The sequence below is a fragment of the Colletotrichum fructicola genome (genome assembly GCF_000319635.2).
Source record: "Colletotrichum fructicola Nara gc5 chromosome Unknown KSG_Nara_v1_contig09, whole genome shotgun sequence".
NCBI lineage: Eukaryota > Fungi > Ascomycota > Sordariomycetes > Glomerellales > Glomerellaceae > Colletotrichum > Colletotrichum fructicola.
Genome location: NW_027094059.1, coordinates 560,015 through 579,717, shown reverse-complemented (window position 1 = coordinate 579,717; position 19,703 = coordinate 560,015). Strand labels below are relative to the sequence as shown.

The 19,703-nt window shown below is 54.2% G+C and overlaps 4 protein-coding genes across 4 annotated transcripts; 2 read left to right on the top strand and 2 right to left on the bottom strand.

Moving 5' to 3' along the window:
• Window positions 1-898: 898 nt before the first annotated feature.
• Window positions 899-4,053, top strand: scd1 (Rho guanine nucleotide exchange factor scd1; the record flags this gene model as incomplete). Its single annotated transcript, XM_032029260.1, has 3 exons — window positions 899-1,477; window positions 1,560-2,345; window positions 2,404-4,053. The coding sequence occupies 3 exons, from the start codon at window positions 899-901 to the stop codon at window positions 4,051-4,053; spliced, it is 3,015 nt and encodes a 1,004-aa protein (XP_031891092.1).
• Window positions 4,054-5,239: 1,186 nt separating this feature from the next.
• Window positions 5,240-5,694, bottom strand: CGGC5_v014438 (mitochondrial 37S ribosomal protein mS37; the record flags this gene model as incomplete). Its single annotated transcript, XM_032029259.1, has 2 exons — window positions 5,240-5,427; window positions 5,589-5,694. The coding sequence occupies 2 exons, from the start codon at window positions 5,692-5,694 to the stop codon at window positions 5,240-5,242; spliced, it is 294 nt and encodes a 97-aa protein (XP_031891098.1).
• Window positions 5,695-6,737: 1,043 nt separating this feature from the next.
• Window positions 6,738-10,989, top strand: CGGC5_v014437 (uncharacterized protein; the record flags this gene model as incomplete). The annotated part of the gene is made up of 3 exons (XM_032029258.1): window positions 6,738-7,768; window positions 7,821-8,197; window positions 8,249-10,989. The coding sequence occupies 3 exons, from the start codon at window positions 6,738-6,740 to the stop codon at window positions 10,987-10,989; spliced, it is 4,149 nt and encodes a 1,382-aa protein (XP_031891099.1).
• Window positions 10,990-16,664: 5,675 nt separating this feature from the next.
• Window positions 16,665-17,323, bottom strand: CGGC5_v014436 (LysM domain-containing protein; the record flags this gene model as incomplete). The annotated part of the gene is made up of 2 exons (XM_032029257.2): window positions 16,665-16,740; window positions 16,794-17,323. 2 exons carry the CDS (start codon window positions 17,321-17,323, stop codon window positions 16,665-16,667), a joined length of 606 nt encoding a protein of 201 aa, XP_031891097.2.
• Between the last annotated feature and the right edge of the window lie 2,380 nt (window positions 17,324-19,703).

Sequence of the window (19,703 nt, the reverse complement as noted above, 5' to 3'; positions counted from 1 at the left end):
CAATCCCGGATCGCTTCCCCTCAGGTCACAGGTTGGGTCGAATCAAGACTCGCTCATGCACCCCGTCTGCAGCTCTCTGCGTCCTGCAACAACAATACCATCCCCCAAACTGAGCGACATCACCGACTCGACTTGGTCTGCAAACTTGCAACCAAACCCGTCCGTTTGAACAGATACCTGTCTCGCCCAAAATTCGCCTGGGGATCCAGCAGATAATACAGCGCTAGGGAAAGGGAAAAGAGGACAGGCACTAGGACTCCAACAGGGGTAACAGAGGCATTCGTTTCGCCCCGGTAGCCCGCATCGCTCCGCACCGCTCCGCAACTTCGACTCGTCGACTCGAAATCAGACCCGCCCGACCTGCCCAACCTCTCCCTCCTCCTCCTCCACCGACACTCGGCGCCGGCAGTTCTGTCACACTCACTCTCACTCTCGACACGATTGCACTCTTCCTTCGAACCTGCTGTCCATTTGCAGATCGCAGCAGAGGGGCTTCCGACACCCGAACAAAAGCGCCAACCCAACGCCGACCGCCCAACAACAAAGGCCCTTGTTCTCGCTTTCCGCCTGACCAGAAAGAACGGCGCCCCTTTTGCGACGACTCCCGACTGCTGCGAACCGACCGTGACCGCCAGATCGTCTCTCGCCCCAACCACCGACACTTCTAAACCCCGGAGCCTTCCCGACTTGACCGACGCTGAGAGAAACCCTTGCGCTGGATGACGTGAACCTTGTTCCTACCTCTGGACAAGAAAGCGCTTCATCAATTTTCCACCGCCTCGACCCCCCGATTTCCTCCCACGATACCCAGCCGACTGCAGCCTCTCCCGACCGCCCTCGCCCACAAATCGCCCTTTCGCTTCCTCTCCCCTCCTACATTCGGATGGGTTAGGACGTCATGGCTCATGCTCCTCTCCTCAGAAACAACACCGCTCCCGTATTCCAGAACCAGAACGGAATTGGTGGTCTACCCAATACCATGAGTAATGCGCCCCGCGCCAGCCAGCTTTCCGGCTCGACAGCGTTCACATCGGCCGGTTCAATCAACTCGTTTGCGAGCACCTCGACCATAACCCCGGCGCAGAATGGCGGCCCTGTTATCGCGACGGCGAACATCATCAACCAAAAGGCCGATGCTTCCCGATCCCTTTACCAGATTTGCATGTCGTTGAAGCAGCGTTTAGCACAAGTCCCAGGCTTCGACCCCTATCTGCAAGAGTTGGACCCAACCGACCCCGTCGAGTCACTGTGGAGCCTTTTCCGCACCGGTTACCCGTTCTTGGATATCTACAATGCCCTGCAGCCCGAAAAGCCCCTCGAAATCGACGGTCCGAACGCTGCGGCGTCAGAGAGCAAGAAGTCCAAGATCGCCATTTTCAAGTTTATCCAGGCATGTCTCAAAGAGCTCGGCATCCCGTCCGCCGAATGCTTCGTCATCAGCGACGTCCTCGGAAACGACACTACTGGATTTGTCAAGGTATGTGAAAGTCGCCTCTTCGCAGTCGCGCCTCGGAATGACTCCGGCTTTGACGACAGAATTGAATCTGATTGTATCGCAGACAACCCAAGTGGTCAACCTCGTTCTCGATCTCGCCGAACAAAGAGGACTACTGCTACAGTTGCAGCCTTACCCTGAAGATGACATGCCCAAGGAGCCCGGCTCCAAGTTGAGCTACAGAGACCACATTATTAAGGAACTGGTTGACACGGAGCGCAAGTATGTGCAGGACTTGGAGAACCTTTACGATTTGAAGAGCAGCTTGGAGACGAAGGGTATCATTACTGGCGACACAATCCATCAGATTTTCCTCAACATCAACGCCATTCTCGACTTCCAGCGTAGATTCCTCATTCGAGTGGAAACGACAAACTCCATGCCGCAAACCGTTCAGCAATGGGGTGCTCCCTTCGTCACGTACGAGGAGTCCTTTGACATTTACCGACCTTTCATCGCCAACCAACGAAAGGCTGCTCAGGTCGCCGGGCAGGTGTTTGACCAAATCAAAGCTTCTGGACACCCGGTCGCAGCCGATTTCAACACCCTAGATGGCTTCTTGCTCAAGCCAATGCAGCGTCTGGTGAAGTATCCTCTTCTGCTGAAGGACTTGTTGAAGAAGAGTGAAGACGAGTCAATTAAGGCCGACTTGGCGGGAGGTATTGAGGCGGCCGAAAGAGTGCTCTCTCGGGCCAACGAAGAGGTTAATCGCGATCTTCTGGACGAAGCCCTCGACGATCTCCGAAACCGCGTGGATGACTGGAAGAACCACCGCGTAGAACAATTCGGTAGGCTGCTAATGCACGGCGTCTACACAGTCGTCACTGGAAAGAGCGAGCAAGAGAAAGACGTAAGTTGATTTTGCACTTCCCCTCGATATTTCGGGATAAGTGTACTAACTGACTTAGTACGAGATTTACCTTTTCGAGTGCATCTTGCTCTGCTGTAAGGAAATCTCGGCCAACAAGAGCAAGGATAAGAAGGACAAGACGCGGTCGACTGGACCCAAGATCAGAAACAAGAACGCAAGATTGCAACTCAAGGGCCGGATTTTCATGACGAATGTTACCGACGTCGTCTCTCTGTCCAAGCCTGGATCGTACAGCGTTCAGATTTGGTGGAAGGGCGACCCCGGTGTCGAGAACTTTATGATCAAGTACACAAACGAGGAACAGATGAAGAAATGGGCCAACGCCCTCGAGTTGCAGCGGAAGGACAACGCCCCGAAGGCATCAACGAGCCCTGATTCGGCCGCACCCGATTTCGCCTGGACTCGTGAGCATGGCGGCAAGCTCGAGAACCCGTATCTCAATCAGCAAGACGATGACGACGAGGACGAAATGTGGCCACCTGCGTCCGCACCAGCCCAGTTCCCGATGCCGACACAGTCTACCGGAGGCACCATGCTCCCTCGAAACGCGTCTAGCACCAGCCTTCGGCAACGTGCTGCTACGGGCGAGAGCCTTGCCGGCATGGTGAGGGCGCCACCACCCCGATTCCCGCTCCCGCAACCTCCCGCGCCCTTGAACGTGCAAACACAGATGCCTCCCCCAGGTGCATCATCCCCGGGAGCCCGTGGCGGCGATTCATACTTCTCGCCCGTGGCCGAATCGCCAGTGTCATCGCGTACGAGTACCGCGAGTGGCATGTTCCCTAACCCTAACTACCAGTTCCCCAAGTCCCTGACGCCCCAGCCTGGATGGGAAGATCCCAACCAGAGATACACTGCGCCGGCTATGCCTCGCGCGCCGTCCAGGGATGGCGCTCCCCAGAGAAACCCGCGTGGACCTTCTCTGCCTGCTATGGCATCCAACAGCCAGAGCGCCGCCCAACAGCAGCGCAGCAGGTCGTACAGCACACCCGACATCAACGGCCCAGGTGGCATTCGCCGCACGCAAGGAGGCACGCCCGTTCCTACGGTGCCCAGTATCCCAGCACACCTGCATCCTGCTCATGATAACAACATTCCCCGATCCCAGACCGGCTCCCCCAGAATGAACGACCTCCCCATGCGCGCAAACACACAGAGCCCTGGTGCGCAGCGAGAGCGCCAATATGGCCACCAGCAGTCTGGAAGTTACGGCGGCAGCATGTCACAGTTCCCCGCACAACCGATTTACCCCCGCCAGGGAACACCCAACTCTATTGCGCATGACCGGCAGCTCAGCATCGACGCTGCTGCATCAATGAATGCCGTGCTGTCTCCTCCACTTGGCACCGGTGTTAGCGCAACTCAGTCGAACCCGCTCGCCAGCCCGGACCTCCCGATTCCTACCCAGCTCAAGGTCAAGGTGAACTTTGTCGACAGCGGAAACTACGTTACCCTGGTCGTTGCCTTCAATATTACCTACCAGTCACTGATTGACCGAATCGACGCCAAGTTGGCACGGTTCACGAACAGCAGCATCAGCAAGGGAATGCTCAAGCTGCGTTACCAGGACGAGGACGGTGATTTCGTCACCATCGCCAGTGACGATGATATCCAGATCGCCTTTATCGAATGGCGTGAAGGTGGAGTTGGCGAGATCGAACTCTTCTGCGTTGGAGACACGGCCTAAACGCCCCATTTCTATGTCGAAGTAGGTCTTTTGGGAGAGTAGGACTTTCCCAGGCGCATCATACCATATACCCATCGGGGGGCATTTCTTTGCATACAAGGCGTCCGGAGCAGATTGTTTCACCTTATTTTTATACCTCTCAGCATCGCATCATAATCGGAGCAGGTGGCTGCCAGTCTACAAGGCGGGCTTGTAGCGGTAATCATTCTGCAACCAGGAAGCATTCGGACCTGCGAGATTTAGACGGCACCATCATCATGATCACTTTTTCCCCTCCCGCCCCACGACACACAAGTACCACTTTAGGCGTGGAGTCGCGCTTCAACCGGACTCTTTCTTGGAAATATTTACGACTGTTTCCCGACCCGCAGCTCTGGGCGGACTTTGCATATGCCCATCGGGCCAACGAGACACCAGACTGAGGGCCATTGGTAAACGAATCCAGGCACTCTTTCTACTTTTTATTTTTCACTTCTTACGTTGGTGTTTTACTCTTGGAATGACTGACCCTCTTTCGATCGTTACGACTTTGATGATGACGGAGAATTTTGATTCGGGTGTTGAAGGGTTGATGGCTGGTGGACAGCATCGGCCGGAAGTGAGATGCTTGGCCTTTCGTTCGCTACAGTTTGGGAATGGCTCTTGACTGGCGCTAGCTAAAGGTTATTGAAGAATGGACAGGCGTTGCTGATCCTTCAAGTTGACTCTGGTCCTACAATATGCACTGTGCTTGTGATGGTGTTGTGAAATTGCTTTGTCTTGGCGCAAAGTCGCATTGAAATCAGTCATCCTCGCGTGCAACCTATGTCGAGCCTGTCAAAGAAATGCCTATTATGCCTACATCTTGCCTTGCGTTAATAAGTCACAACCAAGACTAACTTGTGAATATTGCTGGTCATAAAGCTCTCCATATTTTGTGGTGGAATGCGGCAAAGTATCTTGCCAGATATGATACATAGTGTACAACAGCCATGCTCTAAAACGCCTCTTCCGGTGTAAGAAAATCTCAATTCGTTCTTCATCCCACGGCCGCTGGGCAACTGGGCCATGGGTGGGCAACAGTTGGCCCAATCCTACGAAAACGATGGCTGGTACCATGTTCGTCTTACTCATCCGCGCACCGTCACCAACACGCCCCATCCTGCTAGCCTCCTCCTCCTCCTCTGTGTCTCCGACTGCCCCGGGTTTACAAGTTGCGTTTTGTCGGCTTGACGTCCTTAGAGTGGGGGACGACGCGGTCCTTCATGCGGCCGAGGTGGTAGTTGATCGGGGAGGAGGGCTTCTTGGACTCCTTGGGCTTGTCCATGCAGGCGCGGAGGCTGTTTTCGAGCGCGGCGCAGCCTTGGGTGTGGTAGCCGGCGGAGGCCCAGCAGGCTGTGGATGGAGGTGTTAGCTGGTGTTCTGATGGAAGCTTGGGTGGTGATTTTGGGGTGTCTACTGGGGTTGGTCCAGTGCGCATCATCGCAGCGCAGTTCTCAACCCCCGGCACCGAATCAAAAAGGCAATCGCAGGGTGGATGGGTGAAGTTGACTCACCAAGAACGGAGGTCATGACGGCGATGCACGGGTTCTCGGGCTTCTTGTTGGGCTGCTTGACACGGAGGACGCTCACAGGCGGCAGGCGCATCGGTTTTTGCGGCATGATGGGCGGTTGTGCTCAGCTCTGAGTCTTGATCACTGAATCGATAATTCTTCGTGTCGGCTTAGCCGTCGGGGGCTTTTACGTATCGGTTCGTATCGTCGTCGTCGTCGTCGTTCCGAAAGCTCTCACCGGCTCCATCTCCAAGCTCCCTCCATCACGAAAATCTCCAGAGCGCCACTCCAATCTTTTTTCGCCAATCACGTGCCTTCAGCCTTGCTTGACGCCACGGGAAATTCATGATTGGCCAGAAACGCGATGTGGGGTGCCAGAGCCAGGCGCACGGATCACCGCTGCAGACGCTGGAACCGCGCAGCAGAAAAAAGGCGGTGGAGGGGTTTTTGAGAAATTCAATTTAGCGCCTGCCGTCGGGAGCTGCCGATTGGCTGGATGCAATGGAATGTAAACAAAAGAAGAACCAAGAACAATAGGAGGGGAGGGGAGGAGGGAAAGAGGCGTTGCTAGCAACAGAATGAGCCGCACTTTTGGGAGGGACCCTAGGTCGATTATTTGCCGTCTGTTATGCCCTCCAATACAAAAAGTGACTTGGTCCCGGTTTCGTCTTGAGCAAACCGGCAGGTACCTTGAACCCTTTGTTGAAGCATTTCTCGAGGCTATACATACATGCGCTTGCAGAGATACTCGTCATTGCAATTGTATACTGGAATTGGACTTGATCTTCCGATACGGCTTTCGTAGTCATTGATTCTTCTCGGTTATTCAAAGTCGAAGCGCGTCACGGTCGCTTTTTGGTTGGTCGCGTCGGGTTTGCCTCGCTAAAAAGTATTGTTTACTTTCGAGTTGCGGCCCCCCGGAGCCCGTGTCCCTTTTCTCTGCGCTACCTACCCCAACTGCGCGCAACCTCTTCCCGGATCCCAACCAGACAACCCACAGTCGCATTGCATTGGCTATAGCTTTCCAATTAGCTCGACACACCACCACACAACTTGTTCCTCGATTACCTCATTTTCCAATTTACGGACACTGAGCTTCATATCACTTCCACCCCCAACCTTCACCAAGCCAATGTCTTTTCATCGCATACGATGAATTTCTCCGGCCTCTCTCTCTCGGCGCGTCAGCACGACGCGCCGTCGAATTCCCCTTCGCGCTCCAAGTTCGCCTCCAGCGAGAACCCTAGGGTGGCTCTCGCCGGTTTCGCAGACTTGGAGGTCACGCCTAACCCCAATGGCGCCATGACCGCCAACCTCGACTCCTTGAACCTCGGGTTCACCACGCCAACGAAGCGTGGCGCTCCCTCTCCCAGGTCAAAGTCGACTACCAAGAAGAACGCACCAAAGTTCGCGGCCATGTCCCTCGGAGACAACGAACCCTCAAAAAGCCTACCCACGACGCCAAAGAGCGCGAAGACGACGTCGCCCAAGAAGCGCGTTAACCTATCTGGCGGATTCTCCGTCATGTCTCTCGCCCGGGACAGGGCCTCGCCCAAGAAGACGCCCTCGCCCAAGAAGCTGCAACTCGAGGACGCAAGCTTCATGTCGGTTAACGGCTCGACACCAAAGTCTGCGTGCGATCTGTCGCCGAGCAAGCTCAGCCCGACCAAGTCGTGTTTCCGAACGAGCAAGACGCCCTCACCGAAGAAGGTGTCTTTCGCCGACGAAGCATCCTTCCAATTCGCTACCGCGTCGACACCGAAGTTGTCACGCGACCCTTCACCCCAGTCCTCGCCCTCGATGGTAGAGACTTCAGAGTTCTCGGTCATGTCGACCACATCCCCTGCCGCGTCACAGGCTTCACAGGACCCGTCGCCCGCGTCGAACGCAAGCAGACTCGACGAGGAGGAGTACGACGACGAGCAGACGGTTTCGTTGGTGGAAACTCCCTCGAGGGCGCCGATTTTCAAGCTGCAAGTGGAGGATACTCCTGCGAAGGCTTCCGAGATAAGCTCATTCACGCCCTCCAAGGCCTCCGACGCTGGCAGCATCTTCCAGTCGCCCTCAAAGATTGATATCTCAATGCACGACGTTACCTGGATGTCAGACTACGCGCCCACGACTGGTTTCCAGACGTATACCTTCGCGACGACCGACCTGACCGACGTTGCTCGCGCCTTGAGGTATGCTCATCTCGATGGTATTTGTGCTGGCCTCGCTAACCCTTTTCCGTAGTGGACCCTTCCAGCCGGAGCTGTTCGAGAAGACTGACTACAACACCACCCTCTCACGACCCTGGTCATTCCCGTCATCGCGTCTCCAGCAGAAGCAGGCTCGCGCCGTCAACAGAAAGAAGAGCCAGCGCCGCACGAAGCAGGAGGCCAAGATGTTGATGGTAGAGAAGGCGATTCTCGAGCAGGTCGCAGAGTCTCTCACCCTGGACGAGCTCGACGCTGCGCCTGAATTCCGTGTGATTGCTCAGATCGGCAAAAAGTCGTATGTGATTGGCTCTCGCAAGAGACAGAGAACCGAGGAGGACCTGGGCAACGACGTCGCCTCGTGGTATGACATCGAGGAAGGTCTTGGCCTGGGGCTTATCATCGACGCTCAGCGTAAGTTTCACCGGCAATTTGTGAAGATGGCTTTATCTAACAGGCATGTAGGCGAGGTTCGCAACCAGCTTTTCCACCTCCCAATGGGCCCAACCGTTGGTGAAATTCGCAAACAGTACCTGGCCGATATGAAGAGGCACGGCGAGCCTATGGTACCCGTTTGTTCGAAGCGCAGCTACAAGGGGACGCCCAAGCGCGCGTACAGTAATGATCTACTCACGCATATGGTGATCCAGCAACTGCTCGAGTTCCCCCAGCCCGAGCTCTCCTATGAATTTGTCCTCGAGCATCTTATCGCGGAATCAGACAAGGCCCAGGGCCGGAGAACACGTCGCGCACGAAACGTTCGACAGCTTATTGCCGCCTACGGCGAACCCGAAGTCTCGATTATTGAGGAGGATGAGGAGCCTCAGAGCCCGACGCCCAAGCTGCCTCACTTCCCTTCGACGGCTACGCACCATTCCAGCGCAAGTCGCAAGCTGAGGCTGCTTCAAGGCGCTGACAACCTGCGCGCGAGAATCGAAAGCCTTGCCTCCATTCCCGAGCCTCCCTCGCCCTCTCCCGCTCCTGAAGAGCCGCTTTCTTCGCCGATTGGTCCCGGGTTTACCTTCCAGTGCCCCTCATTTATGTCTTCACCTAGCGCTGATAAGACCAGCGAGAAGGACGAGGCCGAATTTGTCGAGGAGGTCGAGGAAGAAGAGCAGCCTGAGCCTGCAGCCGAGCCCGAAGTCGCCGCAAGCCCCGCCGTCGCCAGCCCGGTCGTCGTGTTTAAGGATCGCACGCCCGCCAAGACGGCCTTCAAGAACAAGCGCCGCTCTCTTCCAGCCTTCGCTATCGCACCCCTCTCCTTCTCCTCGCCCGCCCGCCGTGCATCTCTCCAATTCGTCGCCAGTTCCGACCAGCACTCGTCGGTGCAGGATCTTCCCCAAGATCCAGCATCCGAGTCGCCGGTGGTTGCTCCCACTTCGGTGGTTGAGCTCAGTGAGTCACAGGTGCAGAATCCCGTCACGGTTGATTCAGCATCTTCTCGCTCGGAACCTGAGGCTTCGCCCGCGCCCGCTATTGAGGAGTCGCCCAAGGCTGGAAGCTCGTCCCCTGCTTCTGTCGTGGTTGACGTGAGAGAGAACATGGACATTTTCGGATCGTCGCAGGAGAGAACTGGCTCGCCCGTTGACGCTCTGGCTTCCCTTGCCCGCGTATTTGAGGAGAATAAGGAAGCGAAGGACGCCAAGGTTTTCGTTGAGAGGTTGGATGGACGTTTGATTGTTCGGTTTAAGGTGCCGGACGAGCATGCTGCCGTGTTCACGGAGGAGGTTGCCGCTGTCGCTACTGCCTCGTCTTCTCCCGTCGCCGCTGAGTCGCCCATCGCCGCGTCTGCTGCCGCCTCGTCACCTGTCGACGCGAACGAGTCTGCCGCACCAACCTCTCCCAACGTTCTGCCAGCTTCACCCTCGCCAGTCCCCATCATTTCTGTCCAGCAGAATACCCCCGAGAAGGATAGTGAAGAAAAGGACCTCGAAGAAGAGGATGACGATGTGTTGCAAGTACCCACCGAGGCCGGAGAGACTCTTGTAGCAGAGACCGCTGAGGTAGAGGTCGAGGACGATTCCGAGCTGGCGTTGCTTAGGAGCTTTGTCTCTCGGCACGCTGCCTCGCGCGCTGCCCGTGCCGCCGAAGCCACCGCGCCAGCTACCACTGCTCCCGTTGTTGTGTCGCCCATGCCGAGCGCCCCGATTCTGTTGTCCGCCACGCCCGAGCGCCGTCCTCAGGGTATTTGGGCTGACACTCCATCATTCTCCGTCGAACGCCCGCGCACTGTCGCCTCGCCCGCCCCGTCCTCGACCCGTCAGCCTCTTGGCGTGCTCGACGCTAACAGCCCGAGCCCCAAGAAGGTCAAGCGAAAGGCTGACAACGTCGAGGAACGGGAGTCGTCGCCTGAGAAGCCCGCTTCCAAGAAGCCGCGCAAGGCCAAGGCCGACAAGAATACGCCCGGCAAGCCCGAAAAGGACGACCGTGAGGACGACAAGGGGATAGTGAACGTGACACCCGTCCTGGAAGCAGACCCCGACGGTGCCCCTCCCGCTAACGGCCCCCTTCCCGGTGTTCGAACTCGCGCCCAGCGTGCTGCCGCCCGTGGTGAGACGCCCGCTGCGACGAGAATCCCCATGCGCCACCAGGTCGCCAAGGTCAGGAATGGTGAGAAGGACCTCGCGACCCTCACTCGCCAGAATACGAAGAACAACAAGGGAGGCGCGATCCCGGCGGACGAGATGCTCGAGAAGCTTAAGAACGCTGCCCCGACCGTCGAGACCCGCGCCGCCGCTGCTGCCAAGAAGGACGGGAAGAACGTCTCGTGGGCTGAGCAGCTGGCTAGGAGCCAGAGCGAGGAACCCCCTCTGCTCTCCCCGTCGCCGGAGCTCAGCCAGGAGGAGGAGAAGGAGGTGGGTAAGGCAACGAGAGTGAAGAGGGCGGCTACGCCGAAGAAGCCAGCGAAGACTACGACGACAGCAACGACGAAGGCTGCCCCTGTCGCCCCTGCTACCCCCGCTGCCACGGCTAAGAAGCCCACAGCGACTACAAAGCCTGCCGCGACTACGAAGATCGCCAAGGCGGCGGCCCCATCAAAGCTCCGTCAACCTGGCACCCCGGCGGCTGCCGCGGGCCCCAAGACGGAAGGGGCCAAGGTCACCAAGACGACGAAGAAGGTGACTGCGGCGGCCAAGAAGGAGGTCGTCGGGGCTGTCAACGGGACGCCCGCGAAGAGGAGCAGAAGAATCGCAGAGAAGAAGTAAGGACGATGACGGACGACGAGGGACGAGGACAAGGATGGAAGTGGAGGACACCGCATCAAGCGTTCGCTTCAAAAAGACGTGCATAGCTGTGGGAGTTTTGTGTTTTTGTTTTGCCTGTTTGAAATTTATTCGTTGGCTTCTTTGCCCGCCGCCACTCGGCGTGGCCGTCTAGTTTTTATACTTTTCGTATACCCAAATCAATGACTGACGACGAGTGCACAACCATCCATGCGATTTCAATCCTGCTTCTCGTGACGTGACCGCTGGGTACATAACACCATGTTTGGGAGACGCGGACAAACCGCAGCGATCCTTGAAGACAGGTTCAATTGGCGTCTGCTGTCAAATGCTCTGCTTGGTGACCTTGATCGGGGTGCTTTATAGTAGTATCGTCTTCTATTTGCTGGCACGCTCATAGTCTGTTTTTCAGAGCTTGAATGTCGTGTATGAGATCCAGTCCTAGATGTCTGGCTTCTCTTGTAACTCTGAACCTAAGGATACGCCCGCCATCTTATTGCTAACTCTCAAAGCCATGTCCTACAAAATGAGGAATACGGGGCGGGGATCGTTGGCAATGATGATGGATGCTGGAAGGGTGGTGCTGAACATTTGAAGTCTTGGCGGGCTTTTTTCCCAGTCAGGTCGACCAGGCTTCTCTCAAAAGTATGGGAGCAACTTGTAAGGAAACGTTTCAGTTAGTGTCCATTCCCAACAAGAGAGAAATCATAGTTGGTAAGCTGTTCAGAGAAAACATAGTAATGTGGACGGTTTAAACATCCTCTACTTAAAATATTTGAAGTTGCGAGGAAGTTTTGCGAAACATGCTGCCTGGTTAACCTGCCGTGAACCATAGAAGGAAAAAGTTGATTTATCCTGGTGAATAAGGCTACATGGCTCTAAGTAGTAATGTGAACGAGAGATAGTGTTTCGTCGTGACTATTCTAAATGTTTAGTTTGGCTTTCGAGCTCATTACTCAAGTCCGATTCTCTGGGTGTAACTTCCTTATTATCAGGTGCTAAGAATCGTCTGTCTCAATCATGAGCTTATGAATAATTGCATGTTTGCTGTGTCCCCATTCAAAGCGTCGCAGCCAGGATCTTCCAGGCCTGGCTCAAGACGGTGCCAAAAGAGCATACTATCATCTACTCAGATGGCTCTAAAGCCCCTGATGGCGCTACAGGATTTGGCTTTGTCATCTACCGTAAGAATAAACGCATAGCCCAGGGCTGCGGACGCCTCGGCATAGCAGAAGTATTTGATGGCGAGGCCGAAGGGGCGGGGGCAGGGCTCCGACGGGCCCTCCTTACCTCCCAGGGCCAGCCTATACATATCTGTATCGACAATACCAGCGTTATCCAGGGGATCCGAGGCATGGCCCCAGACTCCTCACAAGCTGCCTTCCTTGAGATCCAAGAGGCAGTTAGGATATACAACATACAAACCCACTGGTCCCCAGGGCACCAGGGCATCAAAGGAAACGAGGAAGCAGACATCCTAGCCAAGGAGGGCACAACCCTGCCAGCCCCTAGGGGCCAACTAGCTACCCTATCAGGGATCAAACGGCTTGCTAGAGAGCGTATATACCGCCAGCATAGAAGATGGTGGAAGCAAGAGGCAACGTCCTGCCACACCCAACTAGGGCTAAAGGCTTCCCTCGCCTGCCCTCCTGAACTGACCCTGCCACGGGCGATCCTTCACCATCTCCTGGCAGCCCGTTCAGGGCATGGAGACTTCGAGCAATATCACCAACGCTTCAACCATACAGAAGCACTACTTACCTGCTCCTGCGGGGAGGCAAAGGCAGTAGACCACCTAGTCTACTGCCGAAAGACCTTAGTGAGGCGGCTTCAGTGGCCCACCCTCCACCCTTCTAGTTCACAGGAGCCTATAGGGCCTATAGGATCTCTTGAGCAGTACTATAAGGGGCTAATTACTGATCATGAAGGCTTCCAGGCCTTTCTCTCCGTGACAGACTTCTTCCAGAAGATCTGCCCGCGGTACTAGGGACTAGGTCTTGACCTAGACCTTAGTAACAACCCCCTCCTCGTAGAGGATCGGAAGACCACAACGGAACTAGGGAACCAGCGGGAACTAGGGACGAATAGAACACATAGTAGCCCACGGGCAAGATTTGGAGGACGTTAGGAAGAGGCGTGTACTGTAGAGTATATAGCTTGAGCCGGCGACCCTCCACGCCGTATACCCCTCGGGAGGTCGGCCGCAAGGGCGGCTGCGCCCTTGCCGCCACGGCGTTAAATATAACAACAACAACAACAACAACATTCAAAGCGTCACCTGTAACACCACAACATCACCCCGGGTGTTTGTAATCCTTGTGAACTACGTGAACTTTTTATCTTCTCGCACAAAGAGAGATCTGGTCGCAAATCTCAGAAACAAAAGCGCTCGTCCCAGGCTTCAACGTCACACCTAGCAAATATTCGAATGAACATTTTTGGCTGCATCGCTCGTCGCCTTATTTATGGACACATCCCAATCACATGTCTCATTATCGGTCGGTATTGCACTATGCATTGATCGAGGTTATTTTCTTATCAGCGTTCGGGCTTCGCCTCGAGGCCAGAAGTACCGCGCATGAAGGCGTCGCTTGGGTTGGACATCGCCAACTTCCATTCGAGGATAGGGTTCCAGAGGCTTACGGGCTTATCGCGGGGTTCATTTCAAGGCGAGCGGCGTCACGCATGTGGTATTTGACCAATGGTGCTCAAACACGTTGAGATACAAACGACAAATGCATAGCGGAGTCCACGGAGCGTTGTGGAAGTTTTACTTGTATCCGACGTTTCTTCCTATGGCCAACTTCTTACGATCTCACTTACTCTGACATCCATCAGATACTCATATGGAACGCCCAAATCATTTCTCTCTTTGTGTCGTCTTCAAAACCAAGGGCCTGGGTAAATCTTTCGCAAGACAATGACTGCGAGCCCTCCTGAAACACGCTTCAAGCGCAGGGGATCGACCCTTGAAATTCCAATTCGAGAGCGTTCTGCAAGCCCTAACCACTCAAACAATCTTTGCGCTAGGTGCTTAGAACTTGATCTGGAAAAAGGATTTGATGGTACCGCTACCCGCGCTGATGCCGAAGATTACATGCCGAGACTCGAGGTCACGATTGCCGAAGTTGGAACATACTACCGCCAGCCATCGGGTTCGGGCTGCGAATTGTGTGTTCTGCTCTGCAATTCTCGGCTAACCGTTGAAAATCTTCCATTCTATTTCAAAGAAGAGGAGGACTTGGATGAGTTGCGTGCTTATGAAGTGGCCCGAGACAACATCTGGGTGAATTCTGAGTTCGCTTCCTCTGAAAGACAACGTCTTCTTGAAGGGGAAGGTTGTCGCTACTTGGCTGTTGTGCCATCCGGCCTTGAATTTGACAAATTCACAAGATACCAGTATTCTCTGGCCATGTCCAAACGCGGTGAGACGCAAGGCTTCCTCATTTTTCGTCGACGTGGGTCCCCCCAGCCTACAATCTTTACGCCGCGGATGGTGGCGCCAAATTTCGACATTTTGTTGGCGAGAAGTTGGTTCCAGTATTGCCAGCATCATCACAAAAAGCTGTGTTCCCGAGTCACACGGACAACTGAAGGACTCTGGCTAATTAATTGCCAATCGTTGACCTTGGAACGTGGTTTGCCGCAGGCGAAATACGTAGCTCTGAGCTACGTATGGGGTAAACCTCCACAAGAAGATAACTCATCGGCACCCTGCTCTGAAATGGTCTTCGGTCAAATGCCTCCCCAAAAAGACCTTCCAGCTGTCATTCGTGATGCTATGAAGGTCTGTATCGACATGGGCTATACGTACCTCTGGATAGTTAAGTTCTGCATCGACCAACACAACCCGGAAGAAAAGCAACGTCAAATCAGACAGATGGACTCAATTTACCATAATGCAGAGCTGACAATAATTGCTGCCGCGGGGTCTGATCCAACATACGGACTTCCTGGAATCAGCCACAGCAGGCCAAGAAAACCACCCCCCACAGTTACGATCAAGGATATCCACATCATTTCCACGCTCAGGCATCCACAAGTAGCCATACAATCATCAAAATGGTCTACAAGGGGCTGGACGCTTCAAGAGGCTATTCTTAGCCGTAGTCGACTTGTTTTCACGGATGACCAGGTCTATTTTGAGTGTAATGCTAGGAACTGCCAAGAAAGCCTTTCGATACCCTTCGACACATTCCACGTCAAGGACAAATCTAAGTTCAGGAGCATCATGCGGGCAGGAGTTTTTGGTCGAGGCAACAAAGATAAACAATATGGCCTTTTCGACGAAGCAGCCATCTCACCAATGGATAATTTCTTCCGCTTCATCGACATAGCTCAGCAGTACACCGCCAGAAACCTGACGCACGACTCTGACTCCTTGAAGGCTTTGTACGGCATTGTTCAAGAATTTGAAAACTCAAAGAGTCAAATACTCCAGATTCATGGAATTCCGTTCTTATCTTGCGTGCCAAACAAGGCTTTGGTGTCCTTTCTCAACGCACTGACGTGATATCATGAGAAACGGTCTGAAGACCACATCGATGAACCGAGACCACGACGAAGAGAGAACTTCCCATCATGGTCGTGGGCTGGTTGGGCTGGCAAAGCTGACTTGAAAAGTAGTGGTTTTGGGAAACACTTCCCACTAAATCGCATTGATATTACTGACATGTCGATCAATATCAGAACGGGCACAATTTTTGATTTGTCCGAGTGTGCTCAGGGTGTGCGGGTCGAAGATAGATTTGAGACAAGCCCGACATATCTCCAGTTCCGAGCGCCCCTCGTACCTTCTTCTTTGTTTTCGTACGATGACTCGTCCGAACGTCCGAGGTTGACTGTGGGCAAGATGTATGGAACCCTACGCCTGTCAACTGGGCCGTGGGATCCATGCGAGTTTCTACAAAGCCTTCGAGAAGGCGGATCTCGACAATGCATCTACTGGGGCAGATGGGAGATCAATAAGGTAGACGTTGTGATGGTCCTACAGTCTGAGAGCAACGACACTTGGTCTAGGGTCGGAATTATTTCTTTTATGGAGTCCCCTTGCAGGAGTTCTTTTGAGAAGCTATGGTCTAAAACAACTTTGAAAGGTCCTGAGTGCGATCAATGATTGAAGGAGAGGCCGACACGTTATTTTCGGGTTAGTTGAATAGCTAGATCCCTCGAAGATTGAGGAAGTGGCGGCTATTGCGTCCTAGGATCGACTCCTACAGTTTTTCATTCTCTTCCATGGTTTCATTCCTTTTAGTTCGAGCGATCCGGATACTGGTCAAGAATTTGCAAGATCTATTTACCTTAACGAGACAGAAAGTACAGATCGATCAAGATTCCTACTTGGGTCTCTGTTTGTACATTGAATCTTGAGAGATGCACATTTATTCTTCAGTTTCCATATCAGCTGTGAACATGAGTGATGTTTCAGGCAGTAGCTGAACTAAGTAATTATGAAGATCAAGACTTCCTGGTAGATGCCGCGAAAGCCACTTCACCCGCTAACGCCAACGCAGTAATAGTATTCAGGCCGGATTTGCGTCCCACAGTTCTCACCCCCCGATCCGACAACAGGATTCCAGCTGCAAAACTGCTCCAACGTAATGCCGCTATCGGTGGCCAGCTGCCAACACGAGGCGCCGGATAGGGCCTGAGCGAATTTACTGCAGCTTGCCGGAATCCCCGCCTGCGTCTGCGAAGGTTTCGGCGCCGTCGCCGTCGTACTCGTTGGGGGCGCTTGTGTGGTAATATTTGGCGGATCTGATTTCACCCCGATACAGTAGAAGTACCCGGGCCAGATCATGTCGCAGCTATCGCCGTTGGCCAGAACCGTGTTCCACTTGTAGAAGGAGCTGAGCTCGATGCCGGCGTCGTTAGCCATCTTCCAGCAGTCATCATCGTCTTGAGCTTCAGTCCATTTGTTGCAATTGGGAGTTGTGCCCTCGTGGATGGGCGACGGCGTGGGAACGGCCGTCGGCTCCGAGGTGGGCACCGACGTCGTCGCCGGCGGGGCCGTTGTGGTCGGGCCTTCGCCGGTCGTGCGAACGCAGTAGTAATAGCCAAGCCACACTTGCGTATCGCAGCGCTCGCCCGACCCGCCGAGAACGGGGTTGGGCTCGAACAGGCGCGCTTGCGAGATACCGCCGTCATTGGCGATCTTCCAGCATGAGGCAATCGTGTTGGGTGCTGTTGGCCTGGACGTAGCGGTTGCAGCCCGGCGCGATGCCTTCTTGCACATTCGCGGGCGGCGAGGTTGGGTTTTCCAGAATGGGGAGACTGGGAGTGCTTCCCGATCCCCCACGAACCGGCCCTTCGCCATCGTCGGGAATTTCCGACTCTGGAGGACCTACCCAACAGCCACGCGACGAGTGATGCAGACATACTGGTTTGGGACCAGGAAGTCACATGCCCCAAGGACGTTTGGGTTCTAGGTCGCGAACCGTACAGCAGTGATGGGATTTGTATCATTGGAAACCGCCGCTGCAATGGAGTCACTGCGTTTGGCGAATGTTAGTAGTGTGACAGACTCAGCCGTTATATTCACTGCCAAGTATCCCCTTCCTTCATCCGAAGAAGCTGACACGCGGGCGATCCGCAGAAGCAGCCCTCATCCGAGTCCTCATCATCCAATAGGTCTTCTAGCTCCATAGTGCAGGAGGAACTGCGCGCTATCACCATCAAGTCGCCAGTAGCAATGCCATGCAGCTCAGCTAGCTCATTACACCTCTCCAAGTCAGTCTCAGCGAACGTTATTTCACGTGTAGCAAAGGTATCAACTCATTAACCCAGCTCGCAGCCGGGGTCCGAGTTTAGTACAGCAGGGAATTGCTTTGAAGATTTCACCGCTGAAGTCGTAACCAAGGATAGTAGACCGCACGCCTGTCAGCAGGGCGCATTTTGCATCGGCGGGATTAACAACTGAGAACCAGACTTCAAAAACCACCTCGCCCCCCCCTAGTTCGAGAATTAAAACATCGCGTATGACTTACAGATTGCAGCTATTGTCGACGAACAGGGCGGGCGCGGTGGAGACAGACGCTAACATGTCTCAGGAATAGTAATAGGATTGTACTGCGTGGTGGGTAAAACAGCGTGGTGATGATTAGTGCAGGGGAAGTGTGAAATTATAATGCAAAAGCGCCTTGTTGAAATGATCGATGCGGAACTGCAACCGTGTCCTCAGTGAACCGATCTGGCTGGTGGGCGTCACTTATGCTGTAAGCTAAGGTACATGTTCATCTTACTGCGATTTGTTTGCCTTACTACTGATTCATTTGTCGCTACACGCCAACTCGCATAATCCGTAAATCTCTCAGAGGGGTATTATCGTAGCAGCAAATGTCGTACTCGGTGAAATAATTGTTCATCGTCTGAATAAAGACAGCTCGGGCGTAACCTCGGCCGAGCCTTAAGCATGGACTGCGGCCGAATCTTCGGGAGATCATTCCCTGCATGTCAGTGCGACTTCTAGGATGTTGTATCCGCTGAAGTTTGTGATGAGATCGGAAGGGCCGGACTTAACCTATTCGTTATGACGTAAGTAGACCTCGGTCTGGCATGTTTGATGAAATAAGAAGCACCGTCGGGACATCTTATGGCGCCTGAAGCTCTTGGTATTTTACATGCAAGTTTTCATCAACCGGATATATTGCCGCATACATAACGTATCCTGTTATTAATACGTCTGCCAATGCTAGACAATGAAAGCATTTCGATTTGAAAAACCACGCGCTGGATTGAGCCTCCGGCACATCCCAATTCCTAAGCCAGGCCCCAACCAGGTTCTCATACAGGTCAAAGCAGCTGGGCTCTGCCATTCAGATTGTCATCTACCGAAAGGGGACGGGTTAGTGACAACACCCATCACTCTTGGACATGAGGTGTCTGGAATTGTTGCGTCCGCTGGATCTGAAGTCAGGGGGCTTCAGCCTGGCGATCGAGTAGCGATAGGCTTGCGTTCCCATCCCTTCGAGAGCCAAGAATGGACATCAGCACCCGGTCTTGGTTGTGATGGGGGCTACGCCGAATATGCGCTCGCGTCTGCGGCACATCTGGAACGAATACCTCAAAATGTATCCTACGCACAAGCGGCGGTCGCAACGGATGCCATGGCGACTGCGTATCACGCTGTGGTAATCGAAGCTGGTGTGCGCCCGGGGATGACGGTTTGCATCATTGGTATCGGAGGCCTAGGCATGTCGGGACTTGTATTTGCTGTCCTGCTAGGAGCGGATGTATACGCCGTTGATGTGGTTCCCACGAAGTTGAAGGAGGCAGTCCGCCTGGGTGCTCATGAGTGCTTCGAAAACCTATATGAAGCTAGGGGCGTGGAATTTGACGTCATTATTGATTTTGCCGGCACAGGGCAGACAACGAGTATGGCTGTTGAGAAAACCAGGAAAGGTGGCAAAGTGGTGGTTGTCGGCTTGGCGGCGTCCAGCATCACAGTCTCCGTCACGGCGTTGGTAACACGCAGCATCAGCATAATCGGTTCGTTTGGCGCCAGTCAGGATGACTTGAGGGCTGTTTTCAAACTGTTGGCAGATGGAAAAGTCCCCCTGGAGTTGTGTGAGATCGACTTCGCAGATGTTCCAGCCGGACTGGATGCCTTAAACAACGGCTGTGTTAGTGGAAGGCTTTGGACGGACCCGAGCAAAGCTAGAAGGAACGAAATGGCTAAGGTTTAACTGTGCATTTGA